The sequence below is a fragment of the Babylonia areolata genome, chromosome 35 (genome assembly GCF_041734735.1).
Source record: "Babylonia areolata isolate BAREFJ2019XMU chromosome 35, ASM4173473v1, whole genome shotgun sequence".
NCBI classification, from domain to species: Eukaryota; Metazoa; Mollusca; class Gastropoda; order Neogastropoda; family Buccinidae; genus Babylonia; species Babylonia areolata.
The window spans coordinates 10199453-10225766 of NC_134910.1; the positions used below are offsets into that span (position 1 = coordinate 10199453).

The following is a 26314-nucleotide window of genomic DNA, read 5'->3' on the forward strand; positions in this document are numbered from 1 at the left end:
GGTTCGAATCACGACTCAGCCGCCGATATTTTCTCCCCCTCCACTAGACCTTGAGTGGTGGTCTGGACGCTAGTCATTCGGATGAGACGATAAACCAAGGTCCTGTGTGCAGCATGCACTTAGCGCATGTAAAAGAACCCACGGCAACAAAAGGGTTGTTCCTGGCAAAATTCTGTAGAAAAATCCACTTCCATAGGAAAAACAAATAAAACTGCACGCAGGAAAAAATACAAAAAAAATGGGTGGCGCTGTAGTATAGCGACGCGCTCTCCCTGGGGAGAGCAGCCCGAATTTCACACAGAGAAATCTGTTGTGATAAAAAGAAATACAAATATACAAATACAAAGGACATAACTTCAAGTGAATGCTGCTTATGCGATCAACTCAGCTAGCACACAACATTACATATTTGTATATTCATTTATTCAAAGCAAGTGACTCCACAATCCCTGACAGCTTCACTATAAATCAAAGTCCAGAAATTCAGGATTGCACTGGGGTAAATCAAGATTCCTGAATGTCACCTCTTTTTGTATTTCTTTTTATCACAACAGATTTCTCTGTGTAAAATTCGGGCTGCTCTCCCCAGGGAGAGTGCGTCGCTACACTACAGCGCCACCCATTTTTTTGTATTTTTTTCTTCGTGCAGTTTTGTTTGTTTTTCCTATCGAAGTAGATTTTTCTACAGAATTTTGCCAGGAACAACCCTTTTGTTGCCGTGGGTTCTTTTACATGCACTAAGTGCATGCTGCACACGGGACCTTGGTTTATCGTCTCATCCAAATGACTAGCGTCCAGACTACCACTCAAGGTCTAGTGGAGGGGGAGAAAATATCGGCAGCTGAGCCGTGATTCGAACCAGCGCGCTCAGATTCTCTCGCTTCCTAGGCAGACGCGTTACCTCTTGGCCATCACTCCACTTGCCCATCCTCTGCCCTTCAGTGGGGATTACAGAGTCACCCAAGACAAATCTGGATCTCGATTTACCCAAAGACAATGAGGGACTCCCCCAGGTGGAATCGGGACCTAGGTTTCACCTGAGGACAATCCTGGATCTTGATTTACACCGGGGTAATCCAGCAATGCCCTGATTCTGTTTGCCCTGGGACACATATTTGTCTCTAGAAAGCTGTTAGTCATCCAGCAATGCCCTGATTCTGTTTGCCCTGGGACACATATCTGTCTCTAGAAAGTTGTTAGTAATCCAGCAATGCCCTGATTCTGTTTGCCCTGGGACACATATCTGTCTCTAGAAAGTTGTTAGTCATCCAGCAATGCCCTGATTCTGTTTGCCCTGGGACACATATTTGTCTCTAGAAAGTTTAGTCATCCAGCAATGCCCTGATTCTGTTTGCCCTGGTACACATATTTGTCTCTAGAAAGTTGTTAGTAATCCAGCAATGCCCTGATTCTGTTTGCCCTGGTACACATATTTGTCTCTAGAAAGCTGTTAGTAATCCAGCATTGCCCTGATTCTGTTTGCCCTGGGACACATATCTGTCTCTAGAAAGCTGTTAGTAATCCAGCATTGCCCTGATTCTGTTTGCCCTGGTACACATATCTGTCTCTAGAAAGCTGTTAGTAATCCAGCAATGCCCTGATTCTGTTTGCCCTGGGACACATATTTGTCTCTAGAAAGCTGTTAGTCTCCTTTTACAACCAAGGTATCTGTGCTCTGGCATTTTGTCATGTTCTGGCTAAGTTAGTTCTTTATTTAATCTGAAAGAAAAGCTGTCACTAAATAAAGAATTCTCTAAAACTAAAAAAAACAACCCAGTAACCTATCAGTCTGCTCTTGCAATTAAAACATGTCTATGCTGAGATCTCAACAAAAAAAAGTAAACTATGTTAGGTCTTATTAGAGATGCCAGCAAAGGAAAGAAACACGTTTCTGCAAATCTTGGCAGATGCCGTTCTTTAAAGCTCTGACAGTCATCGCTCCACACTTCTATTCAGATCAGCTAAAGGCGCTAGCTCCCACTGCCACAGCATCTCACCAGCACCTGACTTCCTCTTCTCCATGCCTTTGTTAAGGCTGGCTCCTACATCTACCGGCACCTCTTCAGCTTGGAACAAAGGAAGAACATTGGTGGGGTTTTAATTTCCCTTCACATCTTTGCTTTATGGCACAGTGTAACTTTTGTGTCATTAAAAAAACAAAGCATTTCAACCACCACAACCATTCTACATTTCTTGCAAAGTACTTCTTTCATACTATTAAAACAAGGTAATTTAGTTGTTAGAAATTAGTGGGAGTTTGATTCCTCTTCACATCTTTGCTTTCTGGAACAGTATAATTTTTGTGTCATTGTAAAAACCCAAAGCATTTCAATCATCAGATCTGTTCTACATTTCATGCACAGTACTTCTTTTGTATTATCAAAACAAGGAAATGATATCGTCAAAAATTAGGGGGGGGGGGGGAGGGCAGTGATTTTTCTTTACATCTTTGCTTTCTTGCACAGTATAATTTCTGAGTCATTAAAAAAAACAAAGTATTTCAATCATCCGAACTGTGCTACATTTCTAGCACGGTACTTCTTCTATATCATCAAAACAAGGTAGTTCAACTGTCAGAAATTCCCTTCATGGCACCGCACAACTTTGAGGTAATCTAAAAAGCAAAGTACTGCGATCATTAATCAGAAGGCATCCAATGCATACCAACACTTTACTACTTCACGCTGAGTTTTTGGTCTTCTTTCCTTGAGGATTTTCTATGTGTGACTGACTAGATTTACTGAAATGGTTCCACAAAGAAAAAGAAGGCAGAGCATAATCAACACATATACCACTACCAACGTCTCCTTGCCCCAGGGGGAAAAAAAACACCATAAACACATTTCCAAACACATTCCCATCATGCAGATTTATAAAACATGCTGAAAATGAAGAAGAGGCCATGTCTGCACCTACACACACACACACACACACACGCATACACACACGCATGCACACACACACACACCAGCATCACTCACATTAACACAATGCATATGCAAATCAACAAGCACACATGTATGCACACGCACATGTACACGCACACACACACACACCCCTCTCTAAAAAAACAACAACAACAGAAGACAGAAAAGAGGGAATATCCCAGAATCCCAGGTGCACATAGTGAGGAAGAAATTAACAGCTCCAAAACACCCAATCAACCATCTCCAACAGCACACACACACACACACACACGCACGCACAGACACACACACACACCACACACACACACACATCAAAGCAGTAGTAACCACAAACCACTCTCTCCACTATACATTTTCTGCCCCCAACCTCCACACCAAAACTATTCTACCATCACCAATGAGGGTGAACACACACACACACACACACACACACACACACACACCTGAAAAGCAGCAGAAGGCAGAAAAGAGGGGAAATCCCAGAATACCAGGTGCACATAGTAAAGAAGAAACTAACAGTACCAAAAAAAAAAAAAAATCAAAATCAACACTCTCCATCAGCACACACACACACAAATAAAAAACAGTAGTAAACCACTCTCTCCAATGCATATTTTCTGCCCTCAACCTCCACACCAAACCTATTCTACCATCACCAATGAGGTCAAACACACACACACACACACACACACACACAAATGCACACTAAAAAAAAAAAAAAAAATCATCACCATGATTATCATGAAAACAGAAGAGTATTAACCAACTCAATAATGACTAAATGCGCCAAACCACAGACACACTCAGACAAATACACAACCTTCATTCAATTCAACCAGATAAAATTTGGACACGATTCCCCACTGCAAACAAATATATATATATACTTCCCAAACACAAGATGATAAAATAACCTAAAACAAACAACAGGTTTTCAACATTCATTTTTTTACAAGCATGAAACAATGCTTGCATTGGAATAGACACTTTCTTTTTCATTTTTTTTAATAAAAAGAATCAACCAACATAACACCAGATGTGTCCAAGCTTTGGATTTTATCAAATCTTTACAGAGTGAGGCAACCCCAAGATAGAAACTGGTGGAATGGATGCAAGTTTTTAGAGGTTTATTTTTCGAGGAGGGAGGGGAGGTTGGGGGAATGGGGGTGGGGGTTACAAAGGGGGTGTGGAGGAAGGGAGAGGATTAACACACATTCACACCGTCATACATACATATGTCCATGCATGTGAAGGCACACACGCTTGTAAACAAACACATTCTAAAATAATGCTTACACTTTTCTAAATAAAAAGCATGTATGCAGAAGGGCACAGTCAAGTACACTCAAAACTACTCACACATTCACACACACGCTCTCCCTCTCACACACAGACATACACAAACACAAAAACTAAGTGCAACAGGCAAATAAGAATATGTATCTGACAAAGGAACCACACCACACCAAACCTAAGCATCTACCATCAGACAAAAGGGGTTGGACCATCAACCAATCAGACAAGAAAACATGACATGTCGACTCATTATCAGAAGACACAAACACTCATGAAAAAAAAACAGAAGAGAAAGACATACTCTAAACATGTAAAAAAAAAAACACAAAAAAAAACAAGAGAGGCAAGGCCTTCAAGACTCACTTGTGATACGCTTAAAAAAAAAAAAAAAAAAAAAAAAAATCCAAGCTTTTTATGTATTGAGTATAATTTCAAAATGTAATGTTTAAGATGAGAAAGATCAGTTTAAAGCAAATTAAGTCCCCTAGCATTAATTACAGAGTATTTTCCCTTTTTTACTATCTGCACCAAAACGTTTGCAAAATACATAAAACTTCCATGCTTCGCAAAAGAAGTTCCTGTTTGAACAAAAAATGATAATAATGACTGCTCTTGTTGGGTCAGAATATCAGATCAAAGTGCCAAGTTTAGAGAATACAAAAAATATAAATATAACAGTAAATGCAGTTTGCATATAATTAGGCTTCATTCTTTATTTTTTTTGTGCCCATCCTAGAGGTGCAATATTGTTTTAAACAAGATGACTGGAAAAAACTGAATTTTTCCTATTTTTATGCCTAATTTGGTGTCAGCTGACAAAGTATTTGCAGAGAAAAGGTCAATGTCAAAGTTTACCACACACACACACACACACACACACACAGACAACCAAACACCGGGTTAAAACATAGACTCACTTTGTTTACACAAGTGAGTCAAAAAACCACCAAAAAAACCCAACCCACTAACACTGGAACACCTGAAGAGAAACAGAAGTTTGTTAAAATGTACTATAATAGCAGCCCTACACAGATGGGGTGTCAGTTAGTGGTACATTTGATGGGGTGTTTTCTGACAGATGTGCAATGTATTGATGATCCTTTCATGTACCTATGTATGTAATACAGTTCTCTCTCTCTCTCGATATATATCTATATATCTATACACACACACACACACACACACACACTGTATACTGAGTGTGTGAGCGATTGTGTGTCACTGTATGTGTATTGTATGCATGTGCGTGCATACAAATGTGTCTGTGAGTGTGTGTGTGTGTGTGTGTGTGTGTGTCTGTGTATGTCCCTGCATGTGTGTGTGTTTGTGTGTGTGTGTGTGTGTGTGTTCATGCGTATATCCCCGCATGTGTGTGTGTGTGTGTGTGTGTGTGTGCGTACGTGCGTTCATGCGTGCGGGGGTGTGTATGAATGTGTGTGTTTGTGACTGGTCATTTGTTTGCTGCAGTAAATATTTCCCTCTTTAGTCAGATGGTAGGGAAGGCGGAGAGAAGACACAAAGGGATGGGAAAAGTGAGGACACACAAATGGGAAGACCGGGCCAAGCTGAAGGTACAGGGATGGGGGGGAAAGGGCAGTGGGAGGGGGGGGGAGGAGGGCAGCTAGGAACGAGTGTGTTCAGGCAGACGAGGAGAGAGAGAGAGAGACAGAGACATCATCAACAGAAGGAACACAAAACCCCAGCCTCCACATCACTACTGACAGAAGAGACACCGACTAAAACTAACCATCACATCTAAAAAAAAAAAAAATTACAGAAAAATATGGAGTGACAAGTGATACGATTTAAAAAAAAAAAAAAAGAAAGAAAAAAAATCAAACATAAAATTAATATGATCAACTGCTCATGCCAAAAGTCACAAATTCAGTTAAAACACTTTTTTCCCCCCCTAACCTTCCTACACCCAGCATACAAAGTGAACACTTCTTCAGTTATATATCTTGGTCATTCACCACTTGACAAGCATGGTTTATCAGAAATTCTGGGTATATCTCTCTCTTTCTGCTTCTTCTATTTTCTGTTTCATTTCTCCCTTACCATATCCACCTTTTGATTCAATTTTTTTCAGTTTTTTGTTCTTGCCTGTGTTATTTCTGAATTGACTAAAAAAAAAAAAAAAGGTCAAAATTACCTTAAAGTGTTAAATGAAGGAATCTTTTTTTTCATTACTTTTAAGAATCAAAATATCACAGCATTAGAAAATCAGTCTTGAAGTAAAAAGACATTTCTAAGGTCAGTTCTGAAATGGTGTAACTGTTTCCTGAATTCAGGCACAGTTTCTAAACTTGACAGCATAATTTCCATCAATATGCAGAAGGGGTTTTTCTCTGAATAATATTGATAAAATTAAAGACATGAATCCATTAGAAACAAAGAATACTGAACAGAACTAAGTAAAAAAAACAACAACAACCCAACACTTAATTCTTGACCATTTCACTGCAACACACAAAACTCAACTAACTACCTGGCTCCACTACCAAAAACATTTCACCCGAATGAACACTTCTGAAGGCGCATGAAACAATTCACCGCCAGATTCGTTCCACATATACACAGAACTGTCGATGTCAAATTTAACAGGTTAAGGCAACGGACAGTAGGTGAACATCAGAGTCAGAGGTCAAGGACAAAGGTCAGAGGGCAAAGGTCAAGAACAAATATCAGAGGTCAAGGCCATCCCCAAAGAAGAAGAATAAGAAGGGGGGGGGGGAGAGAAATTGCATGTCGCGGAAGAGTCATACCAGCTGAAGAGCAAAGTGAGGTAACTGTATCTCTTCGGCTCATCATCCTTGGAATTCCTGATCCACAGAGGTCATGGACACCACACACACTTCATCACTCAACACAAAAAAATGTAAAAACAAAGTCCAAGGGGGAACAGACATGCCCAAAGCAGCACACACACACATACACACACACAAACACACACACACCCAAGTCATACACACACGCAAACATAACACACACATCACACACACAAACACTGAAGACATACACACACTCACGCCCTATTTGTATTTGCATTTGTTTTTTTTTTGTTTTTGTTTTTTATCACAACAGATTTCCCTGTGTGAAATTTGGGCTGCTCTCCCCAGGGAGAGCGCGTCGCTATACTACAGCGCCACCCATTTTTTTGTATTTTTTCCTGCGTGCAGTTTTATTTGTTTTTCCTATCGAAGTGGATTTTTCTACAGAATTTTGCCAGGGACAACCCTTTTGTTGCCATGGGTTCTTTTATGTGCGCTAAGTGCATGCTGCACACGGGACCTCAGTTTATCGTCTCACCCGAATGACTAGCGTCCAGACCACCACTCAAGGTCTAGTGGAGGGTAGAGGAAATATCGACGGCTGAGCCGTGATTCAAACCAGCGCGCTCAGATTCTCTCGCTTCCTAGGCGGGCGCGTTACCTCTAGGCCATCACTCCACTCTATCCTTCCACACACACACACACACACACATCCCTCCCCTGCCACCCACTCCCCACCCCTCCTCCACAGACACACACACACATCCTGCCCCACCCAGCTCCGTGCCCCTTCCCCCAACCTTCCTCCACATGCACGCACACAATCTATTTTCCTGACAGATACATGGACACACGACACACAGAAATACACACACACATGCACAAAGACATGCACAACACAACACACACACGTACACACACACACAACACCATACACAACCATCTCTACACACACAAATGAAATCAAATGAATTATGAACACTCACTCACGCACACACACATTGCACACAAGCACCTCACACAGAGACAGACCCGCAGAACTGCACCGATATTCAGTCCTTCCCAACTCACTGATAAATGCACATCATGAAATAGTCAACATCTGGAGTTATGTGTTACGCACATGTGCAAAAACACAGAAGATACACAATAAAAGAAAGCAAGGCATATATAATCAAGCAAGAGAAAGAGAGAGAGAGAGAGAGAAGCAAAGGGGGGAAAGAGGGAGGGAAGGAGAGACAGCAAAAAGTGACAGAGAGAGACAGAGAGAGACACACAGAGAGAGACACAGAGAGAGAGACACAGAGAGACACAGAGAGACAGAGAGAGAGAGAGAGGGACAGAGAGAGAGAGGGACAGAGAGAGAGAGAAGCAGAGGGCAGAAAAGAGAGAGGGAAGGAGAGATAGCAAAAAGTGAGAGACAGAGACAGAGAGAGACACAGAGAGAGAGACACAGAAAGAGACACAGAGAGAGACAGAGAGAGAGAGAGAGAGACAGAGAGAGAGAGAAGCAGAGGGGGGAAAGAGGGAGGGAAGGAGAGACAGCAAAAAGTGACAGAGAGAGACACAGAGAGAGACACACAGAGAGAGACACACAGAGAGGAAGAGAGAGAGACACAGAGACACACACACACACACACACACACACACAGAGTGAGACACAGAGAGAGAGACAGAGAGAGAGACAGAGACAGAGAGAGAGAGAGACAGAGACAGAGAGAGAGACACAGAGAGAGAGACACAGAGAGAAAGAGAGACAGAGAGAGAGAGACAGAGAGAGAGAGAGAGAGAGACAGAGACAGAGAGAGAGACACAGAGAGAGAGACAGAGAGAGAGAGAGAGAGAGAGAGACACAGAGAGAGCGACAGAGAGAGAGAGAGAAGCAGAGGGCGGAAAAGACAGAGGGAAGGAGAGACAGTAAAAACAAAGAGAAAGAGAGACAGACAGACAGACAGACAGAGACAGAGACACACACACAGAGAAGCAGGGCAGAAAAGACAGAGGGAAGGAGAGACAGCAAAAACAAAGCAAGAGAAATTAAAAAAAAAAAAAAAAAGAGAGAGAGAGAGAGAGAGAGAGAGAGAGAGAGAGACAGAAAGAAACAGTGTGAGCAACGGAGACAGATGAAAAATTCACCATCTTCCACATCATTCCCCACAGCAAGGGGAAGGAAGGAAACATCTGACACAACCGGGTACAGGACAACACGCTTGTCAAGCCAACGAATTTATCAAGCAGTAGTAGTTTCTGACTGAAAAATACTTGCATAATATAGGACAGTACACACAATAGGTATACACAATGCAATTCTGGTTGCCCGAATTCAAGACTTTCTCTCTCTTAAGCGAAGGGAAAAAAAAAAGAAAAAAAAAAACCCAAGAAAGAGAAGAAAACTGTCAGTGTGCAGAAAACCAGTCCTTACTTTCTTCCATGATATCCCCCATCTCCCGAGCCGCCATTCCCATCGTCTGACGGATGAGGGATGACTGTGTTACCATGGTGTCCACCGCTTCCGCCAGAAGTTTGTGACTGTGTCACACGCACACACACACACACACAGACACACACATGCACACACACACACATGCTTATAACGCATATGCAACAATATGCTGTGGTTTTGGCCACAGAGGGTAATTTTTTTTTTTTTTTCCAATTTAGCATGCAAACTTCTTAAAGAAATTATATAAAACCTATACTTTCTGAAAGGAACATGAAGACACTATCCAATAATGATAGTCTCACATGAATTCAATGATTTGGTGACAGGAAAATTCCTGCAACGACATGGATGGAAATTTCCATCCTGGGACACTTTTTTGCGCAATGGAAGGGGGCAGAATTTCCATCCTGGGGCACTTTTTTTGCACAATGGAAGGAGGCAGAATTTCCATCCTGGGGCACTTTTTTTGCACAATGGAAGGGGGCAGAATTTCCATCCTGGGGCACTTTTTTTGCACAATGGAAGGGGGCAGAATTTCCATACTGGGGCACTTTTTTTGCACAATGGAAGGGGGCGGAATTTTCCATCCTGGGGCCCTTTTTTTGCACAATGGAAGGGGGCAGAATTTCCATCCTGGGGCACTTTTTTTGCACAATGGAAGGGTGCGGAATTTCCATCCTGGGGCACTTTTTTTGTACAATGGAAGGGTGCAGAAATTCCATCCTGGGGCACTTTTTTGCGCAATGGAAGGGGATGGAATTTCCATCCTGGGGCACTTTTTTTGCACAATGAGGGGGGGGGGGGGGGGGGGGGGGGAGGAATTTCCATCCTGGGGCCACTCAAGGGGTTAATGAAAAACTATTTTAGCTACCATATTAACTCATTCTACTCCATGTACGAGTTCACTTGTACCATGACTACTTCCCCTGTGGACTGACCACCATTCTAATTTCATTTTTATTACTTTGTGTATTTGTATTTGTATTTCTTTTTATCACAGCAGATTTCTCTGTGTGAAATTCGGGCTGCTCTCCCCAGGCAGAGCGCGTCGCTACTCTACAGCACCACCCATTTTTTGGTATTTTTTTTCCTGCGTCCAGTTTTTTTTTTTTCCTATCGAAGTGGATTTTTCTACAGAATTCTGCCAGGAACAACCCTTTTGTTGCCGTGGGTTCTTTTACATGCACTATGTGCATGCTGCACACGGTACCTCGGTTTATCGTCTCATCCGAATGACTAGTGTCCAGACTACCACTCAAGGTCTAGTGGAGGGGGAGAAAATATCGGCGGCTAGCCGTGATTCGAACCAGGTGCTCAGATTCTCTCGCTTCCTAGGCGGACGCGTTACCTCTAGGCCATCACTCCACTTGGTACTGTTGGCATTCTAAACTGAACCGTCTATGGATTCCTAAGCATGAATACTATGCTTTGTTTGACTGATCAAATCAACAGTTCTCCACTGATTTTCGATACTTCAGTGACCCACCCTTTTTCTTCTTTACCTGCAGTGGTCTGATGTAGTGCTGGTCCACAGGGAGTTGTAGGAAGCATATAGCTGTGGTGCAGAACGAGTTAATTAACTCTCTCCGGACGAAGGAATGCTCACGCATTCCTACACAGATTCGGACGAAGGAATGGAATAGCATTCTTCGAAAGTAAAATTCCATCATGCGCTGTACACATGATTTTGTGATTAGCCAAGCAGAGTGCGCTATTCTGGGTCATTCCACAATTGAACAGTATGACTGGTCAGCCTGGCATGTGTGGCCTGTCTCGCACACATGCTGACAAGGTCACTGAACGGTCGTCTGCTTGCGTGCCAGCCTGTTAGCAAAGCGGGCTCTTCTCAGAATGTTGTGAAGCGAACAAGGCAGTGACGGCAATGTTTTAGGGTTGCTGAAGTACTTGAAATGCTACAAACTGAAGGGTCAGACATTGAAGAGGTGGATGATGACGAAGAAGAAAGCGAATTTAATGCAGAAAACGAGCATGGGTATGGTGATTCGGGGTGAAAAATTGGCAGTATTTTCTATGTATGGCAAAACTGTAAAAATAAGATGAGAAATTTGATTATTTTATATGTACTAGCTCAACACGTAATAAATCAGTTCTGAAAGTTTCATTTTCTTACACAGTATTTTGTATTTTTTGTAATTTTTTCCCAAACCCTTACAAATGGGCCGTCTGTGGGGAAAAGCAAGGGAGAAAACTTGTCGTCCCGAGTGAGTTAAAGAAAAAATATAATAAAATAAAAACCACCACCACCCAAACAGACAATCTGTCAATATGTACAGGACAGAACAGAGATCCTAACCTCTAATTACATTCAGGGGGAAAAAGAAAAGTACTAACCAGAGGTTGTGCAACATGTTTCCTACAGGTTGCGGAGGGTCAAAGGTCAGGGTGGAGGCCACAGAGTTCAGCTGGGCCAGCAGTGATTCCTTCCGTTCATCGTCTTCGTCCAGCTCCATGATCATCTGATCAATAGAACCAACAGTGACATCAAACGTCTTCATCCATAATCATCTGATCAATAGAACCAACACTGACGTCATATGTCTTCATCCATGATCATCTGATCAACAGAACCAACACTGACGTCATATGTCTTCATCCATGATCATCTGATCAACAGAACCAACACTGACGTCATATGTCTTCATCCATGATCATCTGATCAATAGAACCAACAGTGACATCATACGTCTTCATCCATAATCATCTGATCAACAGAACGAACAGTGACATCAAACGTCTCCATCCAGCTTCATGATCATCTGATCAATAGAACCAACACTGACATCATACATCTTCATCCAGATCCATGATCATCTGATCAATAGGACGAACACTGACATCATACATCTTCATCCAGCTCCATGATCATCTGATCAATAGAACCAACACTGACATCATACATCTTCATCCAGCTCCATGATCATCTGATCAATAGAACCAACACTGACATCAAATGTCTTCATCCATGATCATCTGATCAACAGAACCAACACTGACATCATACATCTTCATCCAGCTCCATGATCATCTGATCAATAGAACCAACACTGACATCATACATCTTCATCCAGCTCCATGATCATCTGATCAATAGAACCAACACTGACATCATACATCTTCATCCATGATCATCTGATCAATAGAACCAACAGTGACATCATACATCTTCATCCAGCTCCATGATCATCTGATCAATAGAACCAACACTGACATCAAACGTCTTCATCCATGATCATCTGATCAATAGAACCAACACTGACATCATACGTCTTCATCCATGATCATCTGATCAATAGAACCAACAGTGACATCATACGTCTTCATCCAGCTCCATGATCATCTGATCAATAGAACCAACAGTGACATCAAACGTCTTCATCCATGATCATCTGATCAACAGAACCAACACTGACATCATACGTCTTCATCCAGCTCCATGATCATCTGATCAATAGAACTCTTCTTCTTCTTCTGCGTTCACTCGTATGCACACGAGTGGGCTTTTACGTGTATGACCGTTTTTACCCCGCCATGTAGGCAGCCATACTCCGTTTCCGGGGGTGTGCATGCTGGGTATGTTCTTGTTTCCATAACCCACCGAACGCTGACATGGATTACAGGATCTTTAACGTGCGTATTTGATCTTCTGCTTGCATATACACACGAAGGGGGTTCAGGCACTAGCAGGTCTGCACATATGTTGACCTGGGAGATCGTAAAAATCTCCACCCTTTACCCACCAGGCGCCGTCACCGTAATTCGAACCCGGGACCCTCAGATTGACAGTCCAACGCTTTGACCACTCGGCTATTGCGCCCGTCTGATCAATAGAACCAACAGTGACATCAAATGTCTTCATCCATGATCATCTGATCAACAGAACCAACATTGACATCAAATGTCTTCATCCATGATAATCTGATCACCAGAACCAACAGTGACATCAGACGTCCTGATCCATGATCATCTGATAATAGTACCAACAATGACATCATATGTCTTCATCCAGTTCCATGATCATCTGATAAGTAGTACCAAATGATACATCATACGTAACAGCTTAAAACAAAACAAAAATAAGACAAAAACCATAACAAACGATAATTGTAAATGTCTAAGTTATCACACAGGTTGACACTGCCATAAAAAATGCATATTATATGTACGTCCATTACATGTTCAGACCAGTCCATATTTCAACAGTGTATGTCTGGGTTTTTTTCTTCTTCTTTTATTGTTTGCTATCATTTATTAATTAGGTGTGTTTCTGTTCCTCTTTATAATTTGCAATGAATGAATTATTTCTAAAGTAATAAAAAATACATCTCTTTATGTTTTCCTCTTTTTGATTACTTTATCATACACATGTATGTATTATTTCGTATTATTACATTATACACAAATTGGACATCGCTTCCCTAAAATTATGCTTAATCTAACATACTTGATAGAGACAGCCAGAGACTATCCTTGACTGAGCCATGTAAAGAATGAGTAGTTAAAGACACACACACACACACACACTAACACACAACACACCTCTTGAACACACTCCTAAAACTGCACATACATATACTAAAAAAAACCACCACCAGTGAACATGAGTCATACACTGAGACAGGACCCCCCCCGCCCCCAAACAAGACAACGCACATACACCCTCCCACCCCACACAGGCATTCATTCCAGAGCCCTTCAGCCCCGAAATGACTCACATCTTTAAGGTCAAGGACACACAGGTCCCACACAGCACTCTCTTTCTCTTCCTCTGAGAACAGCTGTAGATGGATCTCCTTCATCTCCGACACAGCCTGGTGTTGGTAACTCAACTGCAACATGGAATACATGTCAGTAACATTACTGCAACATAGAATACATGTCGGTAACGTTACTGCAACACAGAATACATGTTGGTAACTTTACTGTAACAGAATACATATTCAGTAACTTTACTATAATGTAGAACACATGTCCATACAGCAACATAGAATACATGTCGGTAACTTTACTGCAACACAGAATACATGTCGGTAACTTAACTGTAATATAGAATACATGTCGGTAACTTTACTGTAACACAGAATACATGTTGGTAACTTAACTGCAACATAGAATACATGTCGGTAACTCAACTGCAACATGGAATACATGTCGGTAACTTCACTGCAACATAGAATACATGTCAGTAACTTAAAATACATGTTGGTAACTTAACTGCAACATAGAATACATGTCGGTAACTTAACTGCAACACAGAATACATGTCAGTAACTTAAAATACATGTTGGTAACTTAACTGCAACATAGAATACATGTCGGTAACTTAAAATACATGTTGGCAACTTAACTACAACACAGGATACATGTCGGTAACTTTACTGTAACATAGAATACATGTCGGTAACTTTACTGTAATGTAGAACGCATGTCCATACTGCAACATAGAATACATGTCGGTAACTTTACTGTAACATAGAATACATGTCGGTTACTTTACCGTAACATAGAACACATGTCAGTAACTTTACTGTAACATAGAATACATGTCGGTAATTTTACTGTAGCACAGAATACATGTCGGTAACTTTACTGTAATGTAGAACACATGTCCATACAGCAACATAGAATACATGTCGGTAACTTTACTGCAACATAGAATACATGTCGGTAACTTAACTGTAACATAGAATACATGTCGGTAACTTTACTGTAACACAGAATACATCTTGGTAACTTAACTGCAACATAGAATACATGTCGGTAACTTCACTGCAACATAGAATACATGTCGGTAACTTCACTGCAACATAGAATACATATCAGTAACTTAAAATACATGTTGGTAACTTAACTGCAACATAGAATACATGTCAGTAACTTAAAATACATGTTGGTAACTTAACTGCAACATAGAATACATGTTGGTAACTTAACTTCAACACAGAACACATGTCGGTAACTTAACTGCAACATAGAACACATGTTGGTAACTTAACTGCAACATAGAACACATGTCGGTAACTTAACTGCAACATAGAATACATGTCGGTAACTTAACTACAACATAGAATACATGTCGGTAACTTAAAATACATGTTGGTAACTTAACTGCAACATAGAATACATGTTGGTAACTTAACTGCAACATAGAACACATGTCAGTAACATTACTGCAACATAGAATACATGTCGGTAACTTAACTGCAACATGGAATACATGTCGGTAACTTAACTGCAACATGGAATACATGTCGGTAACGTTACTGCAACATAGAACACATGTCAGTAACTTAAAATACATGTTGGTAACTTAACTGCAACATAGAATACATGTTGGTAACTTAAAATACATGTTGGTAACTCAACTGCAACACAGAATACATGTCGGTAACTTAACTACAACACAGAATACATGTCGGTAACTTTACTGTAACATAGAATACATACCGGTAACTTTACTGTAAAATAGAATACATATCGGTAATTTTACTGTAACACAGAATACATGTCGGTAACTTTACTGTAATGTAGAACACATGTCCATACTGCAACATAGAATACATGTCGGTAACTTTACTACAACGTAGAATACATGTCAGTAACTTAGCTACAACACAGAATACATGTCAGTAACTTTACTGTAACATAGAATACATGTCGCATGTCGGTAACTTTACTGTAATGTAGAACACATGTCCATACTGCAACACAGAATACATGTCGGTAACTTTACTGTAACATAGAATACATGTCGGTAACTTTACTGTAGCACAGAATACATGTTGGTAACTTTACTGTAATGTAGAACACATGTCCATACTGCAACATAGAATACATGTCCATAACTTAAGTGCAACACAGAATACATGTCGGTAACTTTACTGCAACACAGAATACATGTCCATAACTTAATTGCAACATAGAATACATGTCGGTAACTTTACTGCAACATGGAATACATGTCGGTAACTTAACTACAACACAGAATACATGTCGGTAACTTTACTGCAACATAGAATACATGTCGGTAACTTTACTGTAATGTAGAACACATGTCCATACAGCAACATAGAATACATGCTGGTAACTTTACTGTAAAATAGAATACATGTCGGTATCTTTACTGTAATGTAGAACACATGTCCGTACAGCAACATAGAATACATGTCGGTAACTTTACTGTAACATAGAATACATGCCGGTAACTTTACTGTAAAACAGAATACATGTGCGCAACTTAACTGCAACATAGAATACATGTCGGTAACTTAAATGCAACATGGAATACATGTCGGTAACGTTACTGCAACACAGAATACATGTTGGTAACATAACTGCAACATGGAATACATGTCGGTAACTTTACTGCATGCAACACAGAATACATGTCGGTAACTTTACTGCAACACAGAATACATGTCTGTAACTTAACTGGAACATAGAATACATGTCGGTAACTTTACTGTAACATAGAACACATGTCCATACTGCAACATAGAATACATGTTGGTAACTTAACTGCAACACATAATACATGTTCGTAACTTTACTGCAACATAGAACACATGTCCATAACTTAACTCCAATACAGAACACACATCCATAACTTAACTACAAAATAAAATACCTGTCGGTAACTTAACTGCAACATAGAATGTATGTCCATAACTTTACTGTAACATAGAACACATGTCCATAACTTAACTGCAACACAGAATACATGTCTGTAACTTTACTGTAACACAGAACACATGTCCATAACTTAACTGCAACATACAATACATGTCCATAACATTGCTGTAACATATAATACATGTCCATAACTTTACTGCAACATAGAAATACGTGTCCACAAGTTAACTGTAGCATAGAATACCTGTCCGTATCTTAACTGTAACATAGAAATAGCTGTCTGTAACTTAACTGTGACATAAAATACCTGGCGGTAACTTAATTGTAACACATAAAATGTTGGTAACTTAACTGTAACAAAGAATACCTGTCAGTAACTTAACTGTAACACAGATCACCTTTTGGTAACTTAACTGTAACAGAGAATATTTGTTTGTAACTTAATAGAATACCTGTCGGTAACTTAACTGTAACACAGAATACCTGTTGGTAACTTTACTGTAACATAGAATATCTGTCAGTAACTTAAGCATAACACAGAATAGCTGTTGGCAACTTAAGTGTAACATGGAATAAGTGTCAGAAATTTCAATGTAGCAGAACTTACCTGTAACACAGAATAACTGCTGAAATAAGGTGATAAATACAGTGAGAATTGTGGTGATATAACAACACAGAGCAACTGCTGGTAACTCAACCATAACAGAGATTAACTGATGAATCAGGATGAAAAATACAACAGAATTTTGGTGATAACAACAATCTGCCTACATTTGTTCAGTGCCAATGAGAAGGTGAATTTAATAAAGAAAAAAATAACTCATCAACACAAACATCTCTCTTGAAAATGCACTTACACCTGGGTTGAAACGGCGGAACATTTCCTCTTCGGTGATGTAGGCATCGACAGGGGACGGACAGCGCAGAGGGGTTCGAACTCCAGCCACCAGCTCCTCCAGTAGCTGGACCACCACCTGCTGGGACTGCTTGTTCTCCAGGTCTCGCTGTCACCATGACAACAACACAACTTACTGTTACCTTGACAACAGCACAACTTTTCAAGGTTGTCACCATGACAACAACACAGCTTTCAAGGCTGTCACCGTGACAACAACACAACTTTCATGGTTGTCATCATGACAACACAACTTTCAAGGTTGTCACCATGACAACAACACAACTTTCAAGGTTGTCACCATGACAACAACACAACAGCCAAACAAGTCACATCACACACAGATACTGTCAACATAAACAGCATTCAATAACCTCATGTCACACATGTTGTCAACACAACAACAATAATGGTTCAGATAACACCCACCTTCTTCTCACAGGTGTATGGTCTATTCACTACACGGTAATTCAGACAGCATCTTTTTTTTCTTTTTTTTTTTCTCAAGGCCTGACTAAGCACGTTGGGTTACACTGCTGGTCAGGCATCTCCTTGGAAGATGTGGTGTAGCGTATATGGATTTGTCCGAACGCAGTGATGCCTCCTTGAGCTACTGAAACTCAGACAGCATCCACCTTCTTCTTCTCACAGTTGTATGGTCTATTCACTACAGGGTAATTCAGACAACACCCACCTTCTTCTTCTCACAAGGTCTATTCACTACAGGGTAATTCAGATGGAATCCACCTTCTCACAGGTGTATTGTCTATTCACTACAGGGTATTTCAGATGGAATCCACCTTCTCACAGGTGTACTGTCTTGTCGATTCACTACAAGGTATTTCAGACAGCACCCACCTTCTCACAGGTGTACTGTCTTGTCTATTCACTACAGGGTAATTCAGATGGAATCCACCTTCTCACAGGTGTACTGTCTTGTCTATTCACTACAAGGTATTTCAGACAGCACCCACCTTCTCACAGGTTTACTGTCTTGTCTATTCACTACAGGGAAATTCAGATGGAATCCACCTTCTCACAGGTGTATTGTCTATTCACTACAGGGTATTTCAGACCACACCCACCTCCAGTTCCACTCGCTGCTGCTGAAACTTGTCCTCCTCCAGCGCCACACCTCTCAGCGTCAACACCAGGGCGGCGCCACCGCATAGCACGGGGCGTGTCTCCAGCATCCACTGCTCCGTGAACACTCCGGCACACCCCGACTTGAACACGAAGGGGAAGTGAAGGGTCTCTCCTGGCAGTATCACACCTGTTGAAAAAAACCCAACAAACAAACAAAATCACTACCAATGAAAATAATAATAATAATAATAATAATAATGGTACTTATATAGCACTGAATCTTGTGCATAGACAAATCTAAGCGCTTTCGCACCAGTCATTCTCACGCACGCATAACTCTAAAACTGGAGAAACTAAAGACAAGGAAGAGGCAGGGAAGGGAGGCTATTTTGGGAAGAGGTGGGTTTTAAGGCCAGACTTGAAAGAGCTGAGTGTGGAGACTTGACGAAGCGAAAGAGGAAGTTCATTCCAATTGCAAGGTCCAGAGACAGAGAAGGAACGGCGGCCAACAGTCGAGAGTTTGAATCTGGGTATGCATAAGTGGAGTGGATCCGAAGCTGATTGTAGTGAGCGAGATGGAGTGTAGAGGTGAAGGCAGCCACAGAGATAGGAAGGGGCTGATTTGTGAATACATTTGTAGCATAGAGTGCTGATCTTGTACTTTATTCGGTGTGAGACAGGGAGCCAGTGGAGATGTTGCAAAAGAGGAGTGATGTGCTCAGATCTTTTCTTTCTGAGGATGAGTCGGGCAGCAGAATTTTGTATGCGCTGAAGGGACTGAATGGATGAAGCAGGCAAACCAGACAATAGAGTTACAGTAGTCAAGGCGAGAGAGAATGAGAGAAACGACAAGTCTAGATGTTGCGTCAATGGACAGATATTTCCGGATGGAACTGATGCGCCGCAGTTGACAGTAGCAGGATTGACATGTCTGATTGATAAATGTTTGCATGGACAGTGTGTTGTCAAGGACAGCGCCGAGGTTCCTGACTGAACTGGACAGAGGGATGGATGTACTGCCAAGTTTGATAACAGTGAATGGTGTCTCCAGGTAGTATAAATCTAACAAGACAAGACAAGACAATAGAAATTGCATCAGGCGCAGCAAAACACAACTACACAATATGACAACACATGCCTCCTGGCCACCTAGCATTGATGGTTCCCTGTGGACTGCCGGCACAAAGACTGTAACAGACGAACACTGGTGTGGCCGTGTATGGGGGATACTCGGAAAGAGCAGCCTTGGAATAATGCCACCGAAACGGAGCAGATTATGGGGCAGGACAAAAAGAAAAAAAAAGAAAAAAGGGCCAACACACACATAAGAAAACAACATTAAACATTACTCAATTAAACAGGAGCAATGAACATATAAGTCTTCCGTTTTAAAGCATTTCACAGATCAGATTCAAAACGTTCTAATTAATGAATAACGCATCACATTATAAATGATAGTACTGATTGCAATTTCTATGATGGTTCTGCACTGCATGACACTGTATCATTCTAGAGTTATATTATGATAGCTCTGCATTGCAATATTGCATCATCATAGAGTTGTGCTTTAAAGTTGTATAACAATAGCTCTGCTTTGCAATATAAGTCTATAACACTATTACTTTTGTATGGCAACAGTTTTGCATTACAATATATATGCGCAATACATTATTCTAGTTTTGTTTACAATAGTTCTGCATTGCAATACATATGCACAACACTGCATTATTCCAGTTTTGTATTGCCATAGTTCTGAATTGCAATATAAATACACAACACTGCTTTATTCTACAGCACTGGTTAGCAATAGAATTGCACTGCAATATATATGCACAACACTGCATTACTCTACAGTGTCGTATGATGATAGCACTGCATTGCAATACGTATGCACAACACACTGCATTACCCAACAATGTTGCATGGTGATAACTCTGCTTTCTCTTTGAACCCAAAATCAATTCAGTTCCTGAGAAAAAATCAATCACTGACCCCTCCTGCCCCCCTCAGCCCCCCTCCCCACCCCCTCAACAGATACAGCCACACTAGTCGTCTCACCGCTGCTGTTGTTGAAGTAAAATCGCTGCATTGGAGGCTGAACAAGATCGAAGGGGTTCTCCTTTGGAAGTTTCTGGAACAAGGAAAAAACACAATAATAAAGAAAAAACATAATTTTTTCCCATGGAGCGATATCCTGTACAAATGCTACTCTAACATCACTGAGTTAAAAGCAAACACACACAAACACAAAGTATCTCCATCAGAAAGACACAGCACACAGACAGAAACACACATCCTACCTTCCAGTCGAAAAAGATGGAGGTGGTTCCATCATTGACAATCTCCAGGTATGACGTGACCCTGGTTTCAGCGAACGTTTCAAAGGTCACCCGCGCCTCTGCCCCCATCTGCCAGGTGTAAATCACACACACAGTGTGTGCAGAGTTACTTTCCAAATAATCCTAAGCGATTTAATGATAATAATTTGTATTTGTAGTTGTATTATTTTTTATCACAACAGATTTCTCTGTGTGAAATTCGGGCTGCTCTCCCCAGGGAGAGCCCGTCGCCACACTACAGCGCCACCGTTTCTTGTTGGGTTTTTTTGGTATTTTTTCCTGCGTGCGGTTTTATTTGTTTTTCCTATGGAAGTGGATTTTTCTACAAAATTTTGCCAGGAACAACCCTTTCGTTGCCGTGGGTTCTTTTACGTGCGCTAAGTGCATGCTGCACACGGGACATCGGTTTATCGTCCCATCCGAATGACTAGCGTCCAGACCACCACTCAAGGTCTAGTGGAGGGGGAGAAAATATCAACTCCTGTGATTCGAACCAGCGCGCTCAGATTCTCTCGCTTCCTAGGTGGACGCGTTACCTCTAGGCCATCACTACACATTAAATTAAATTAAATTAAATTATGGTGCTTAGAGCCTCGCCGACCACTAAGGCCATCTCAAGGCTATCGCTGCGTTAATAACTACTACAAGGATAAAAAAACAAACAATTAAAACGAGTCACCACTTCAAACTTTCCACTCCAAAGTTTTAAAAAAAACTTCCATAGTTTAAAACCTTCAAATCTGGTTAAAAATGTTCACTTTTTTTAAGAAGTCCATCAGCGCCCACGGAGGGACATCACGAAACAAGGTCTTCAAAGAAACCGCCGTGTAATGTCTGTGTCTAACGTCATGCAGATCCCAACAGTCAAGGAGCACATGTTTCACGGTGAGAGGCTCATCACAGGGAATACATCAAGGGGCCTCTTCCCCCTCATCACTCCACATAATCAGAATAATAAGCTCTAAGTGCATTTGACGATACACCCATTATAAAATAAGACACAGGAATATGACTGCCTCTCTTCCCTGCCTCTTCCTTGTCTTTTTATTTTATTTTATTTTATTTTCTCTTTCCAGTTTTAGAGTTATGCATGCGTTTGAATGACTGGTGCGAAAGCTGCTTTGATTAGTCTCTGGTGAAATTCTGCTCAAGAAATCCATTCTGATAAGTTCACAAAGGTGTGCATGCACTCGAGGCCTGAATGTGCATGGTGAGTTACGCTGCAGGTCAAGCATCTGCCCAGCAGATGCGGTGTACTGTATATGGATTTGTCTAAACGCAGTGACGCCTCCTTGAGAAACTGAAACAGACACTGTTCCTAAAGTACACATGTACTGTTACCCACTGACCTGTCTACTGCATTACACACACACTTACCACTGACCTGTCTACAACAGTATACATGCACTGCTAAAACAGTACACGCATACACTGTTACTACAGTACACATGCACTGCTACAACAGTACACATGCACTGCTAAGACAGTCCACACACTCCTCTAGTACACACACACTGTTACTACAGTACACATGCACCGTTACCACAGTACACACGCACTGTTACCCACTGACCTGTCCAGTGTGGCTGCAACTGGACCCTGTCCAGCGCGCAGTGTGACCGGCAAACTGCAGAGACGGACCGAAGACGGGTGGAGCGTGGACATCCGGGTAGTTGTGGAACGGGTCTCTGTTGGAGCACATTCAACACAGGTGACCCAACAACACCCACATTTGCAGAGGTGTACCACAGTTGGAATGGACAAGCTTCATCATTTCTGACACACACAAGGATAATTCTTTCAATCTTCAATGCCGGGAAATTATATCCTGAGCAACAGATTTCCAGGTCACCATGGTAAAAATTTCATGGCTGCTTCATGGAAAACTTCCCAAAGACTCAAGAAACTCAAGGCATTGAGTGGTATCATGAAGGGTGAATTACATCATGGATGATGATGATGATGACTTCATCAATGATGATGAGAGACGACAGTGATGAAGACGACAATTACACCAATAAGGATAACAGTAATATTGATGAGAATGACGAATAAAATATTATGGTTGCTTTTCTTAAAATACCCCGTACATACAGCCATCACACACTACATCAATTGCTACAAACTCAGTCTCTCTCTAATACACACATACACCACACACACACACACACAACCACACACAAACCTCCACCACAATACAAAACAGTACTTCCACCACAACTCACTCTTCAGCTTCTGCTTTGCGTTCTTCTGCCTGCTCAAACGACTCTTGACCGTCAATTGTCAGCCCATCTTCTGATTCCATGTCCTCCGCCACTTGACTGCGATGTGGATCATTGGTACCGATGATTTGCAGCCCGGCAAAGTCCTGGGTAGAGTGAAGGAAACACTTTCTGAAAACATTTCTTTTCTTTCTTTCCTTCCATCCTTTCTTTATGTCCCTTTTTTGTCTTCAGCTTTTGCCTGTTTGTACATGTATCCATGACCAGTTAATCTGAATTAAAGAACTATCTGTGTGATTATTTGCACATCTATCTTTGACCAGATGATCTGAATCAGTAACTACCTGAGTGATTATTCAAAAGGTGATGGATTTTGAAGTGTAAATAATGTATGGTTCGCATTTTCTGGAATGCATGCATTTCGACCAAGTTCACTGACATTTGAATCTGGCACTTATGGGCATGATAACCACGTGGTCAGAGCACTGGGTATCTATCGCTGTGGGACTGCGAGGTCCTTGTTTCGAATCCCGGAAGCAACGAGGCAGGTTTAAAAGGAAGAATTTTCCTTGTCTTCCAGGTCAACATTTGGGCAGACCTGCTGATGTCTTAACCCCCTTTCCTGTGTATGTACATGCAGATAAAATACACACGTTAACTTTTCTGTCTCCAAGGTCAACAAAGTGGAGTGTTGACCAAGAGGTAACGCGTCCGCCTAGGAAGCGAGAGAATCTGAGCACGCTGGTTCCAATCACGTCTCAGCCGCCGATATTTTCTCCCCCTCCACTAGACCTTGAGTGGTGGTCTGGACACCAGTCATTCGGATGAGACAATAAACCGAGGTCCCGTGTGCAGCATGCACTTAGCGCACGTAAAAGAACCCAAGGCAACAGTTGTTCCTGGCAAAATTCTGTAGAAAAATGCACTTCGTTAGGAAAAACATATAAAACTGCATGCAGGAAAAAATACAAAAAAATGGGTGGCGCTGTAGTGTAGCGACACGCTCTCCCGAGGGAGAGAAGCCTGAATTTCACACAGAGAAATCTGCTGTGATGAAAAGAAATACAAATACAAATACAACATTTGTGCAGATCTGCTGATGTCTTAACCCCCTTTCCTGTGTATGCACATGCAGATAAAATACTCACTTTAACAACCCACAAATTCATCTAAGGGACTGACAGGTTGTGGAAACATGAACACATGCAAGCTCAAAGCAGAATATGGCTGCCTAATCTAGTGAGGTTAAAAATGGCCAGACACTTGTAAAAGCCTATACAGACGTGTGTTGATCAATGATGCAAAATCAGGTGTGTCACTCACAGGCTTATGCGGACTCAGTTCATCGATGATTGGCTGAAGCTGTTTGCGACGCTGGTACAGATAGGATGTCCGATGCCAAGGATGATGGGAAGGCGTGCGGTAATCAGGCTCCCACTGGATGCCTGTGTACGTTCACATACGTTACAAGATCGTGCAATATCAATACAGCAACAGCAACAAGAAGAACAATAATAATAATAATAACAATGGCAATAATACTACTAATAATGATAATAACAATAATGGTGGTGATAATGATGATGATGATATTAACAATAATGATATAGATAATAGTCATTATCATGATTATGTCAATAATAACAATAATGTTAGTAACAATAATTACAAGCAAGACATAAACAATGAAAAAATAAAACCCTTTGAAAAACAAACGATTAAAACCAATTGTTTCAAACATATGAAAAAAAAACAAAACAAAAAACTATACATTTTCCCAACACACCTTTCTCGTCACGCACACGCTCAGGGATTCCTACATGTTCCACTGGTGGTGGGTAGCCACACTCCGTCTGACTCAAAGTCATACTGGAAAACAGAAAGTCAGCAAGAAAGGTTTGTGTGATCATCAATGACTCAAACCAGAACCCTTGCCTTTCTGGGCACATATCTAGCATGGACACTCAGGTAAAATACAATACTCAAACAATGATAAAACACAACTGAATGCACCTATATCTGGTGAAATACTATACTTGAATAATATTAAAAAAACATTAAAAAAAAACACCATAACTGAACGTATCTATATCTCACTATATTAACCATTTCGTTGACAGTCACAATGTTATAAATATATTCACAAATCAGCCCCTTCCTATCTCTGTGGCTGCCTTCACCTCTACACTCCATCTCGCTCACTGCGATCAGCTTCGGATCCACTCTGCTTACGCATACCCAGATTCAAACTCTCGACTGTTGGCCACCGTTCTTTCTCTGTCTCTGGACCTTGCAACTGGAATGAACTTCCTCTTTCACTTCGTCAAGTCTCCACACTCAGCTCTTTCAAGTCTGGCCTTAAAACCCACCTCTTCCCAAAATAGCCTCCCTTCCCTGCCTCTTCCTTGTCTTCAGTTTCTCCAGTTTTAGAGTTATGCATGCGTGTGAATGACTGGTGCGAAAGCGCTTTGACTTGTCCATGCACAAGATTCAGTGCTATATAAATACCATTATTATTATTACAATGCTCTGCTCTTCGAAAGGGAACATGTACAGCTTCACAAATCAAGAGTTTCTTTTCACTTCTCATACTTCCATTTGTAACTCTTGAAAAGAAGACTCGCTTAGTTGATTTGTTTTTTTGGTTTTTTTGTATTCAACATTCAAAAACAACAACAATGAACC

The 26314-nt window shown here is 41.2% G+C and overlaps 1 protein-coding gene across 8 annotated transcripts in view; it reads right to left on the bottom strand.

Annotated features, from left to right (window-relative positions):
* The window catches only part of LOC143277873 (MYCBP-associated protein-like), an 86255-nt gene that overhangs the window by 9984 nt on the left and 49957 nt on the right, over positions 1-26314 (bottom strand). For 4 of the 8 annotated variants that reach the window (XM_076582816.1, XM_076582818.1, XM_076582814.1 and 1 more), the window contains 12 exons: positions 25416-25498; positions 24953-25074; positions 23633-23775; positions 22981-23095; positions 21369-21476; positions 21127-21199; positions 19068-19255; positions 17945-18091; positions 14171-14284; positions 11790-11914; positions 9417-9523; positions 1998-2066 (listed from right to left, as the gene is read on the bottom strand). In XM_076582816.1, coding sequence (XP_076438931.1) covers positions 1998-2066; positions 9417-9523; positions 11790-11914; positions 14171-14284; positions 17945-18091; positions 19068-19255; positions 21127-21199; positions 21369-21476; positions 22981-23095; positions 23633-23775; positions 24953-25074; positions 25416-25498 — 1394 coding nt within the window. Of the gene's footprint in view, positions 1-1997; positions 2067-6988; positions 7046-9416; positions 9524-11789; positions 11915-14170; positions 14285-17944; positions 18092-19067; positions 19256-21126; positions 21200-21368; positions 21477-22980; positions 23096-23632; positions 23776-24952; positions 25075-25415; positions 25499-26314 lie in introns of all 8 variants that reach the window. The other 4 variants (XM_076582820.1, XM_076582821.1, XM_076582817.1 and 1 more) reach the window with 3 other exon arrangements.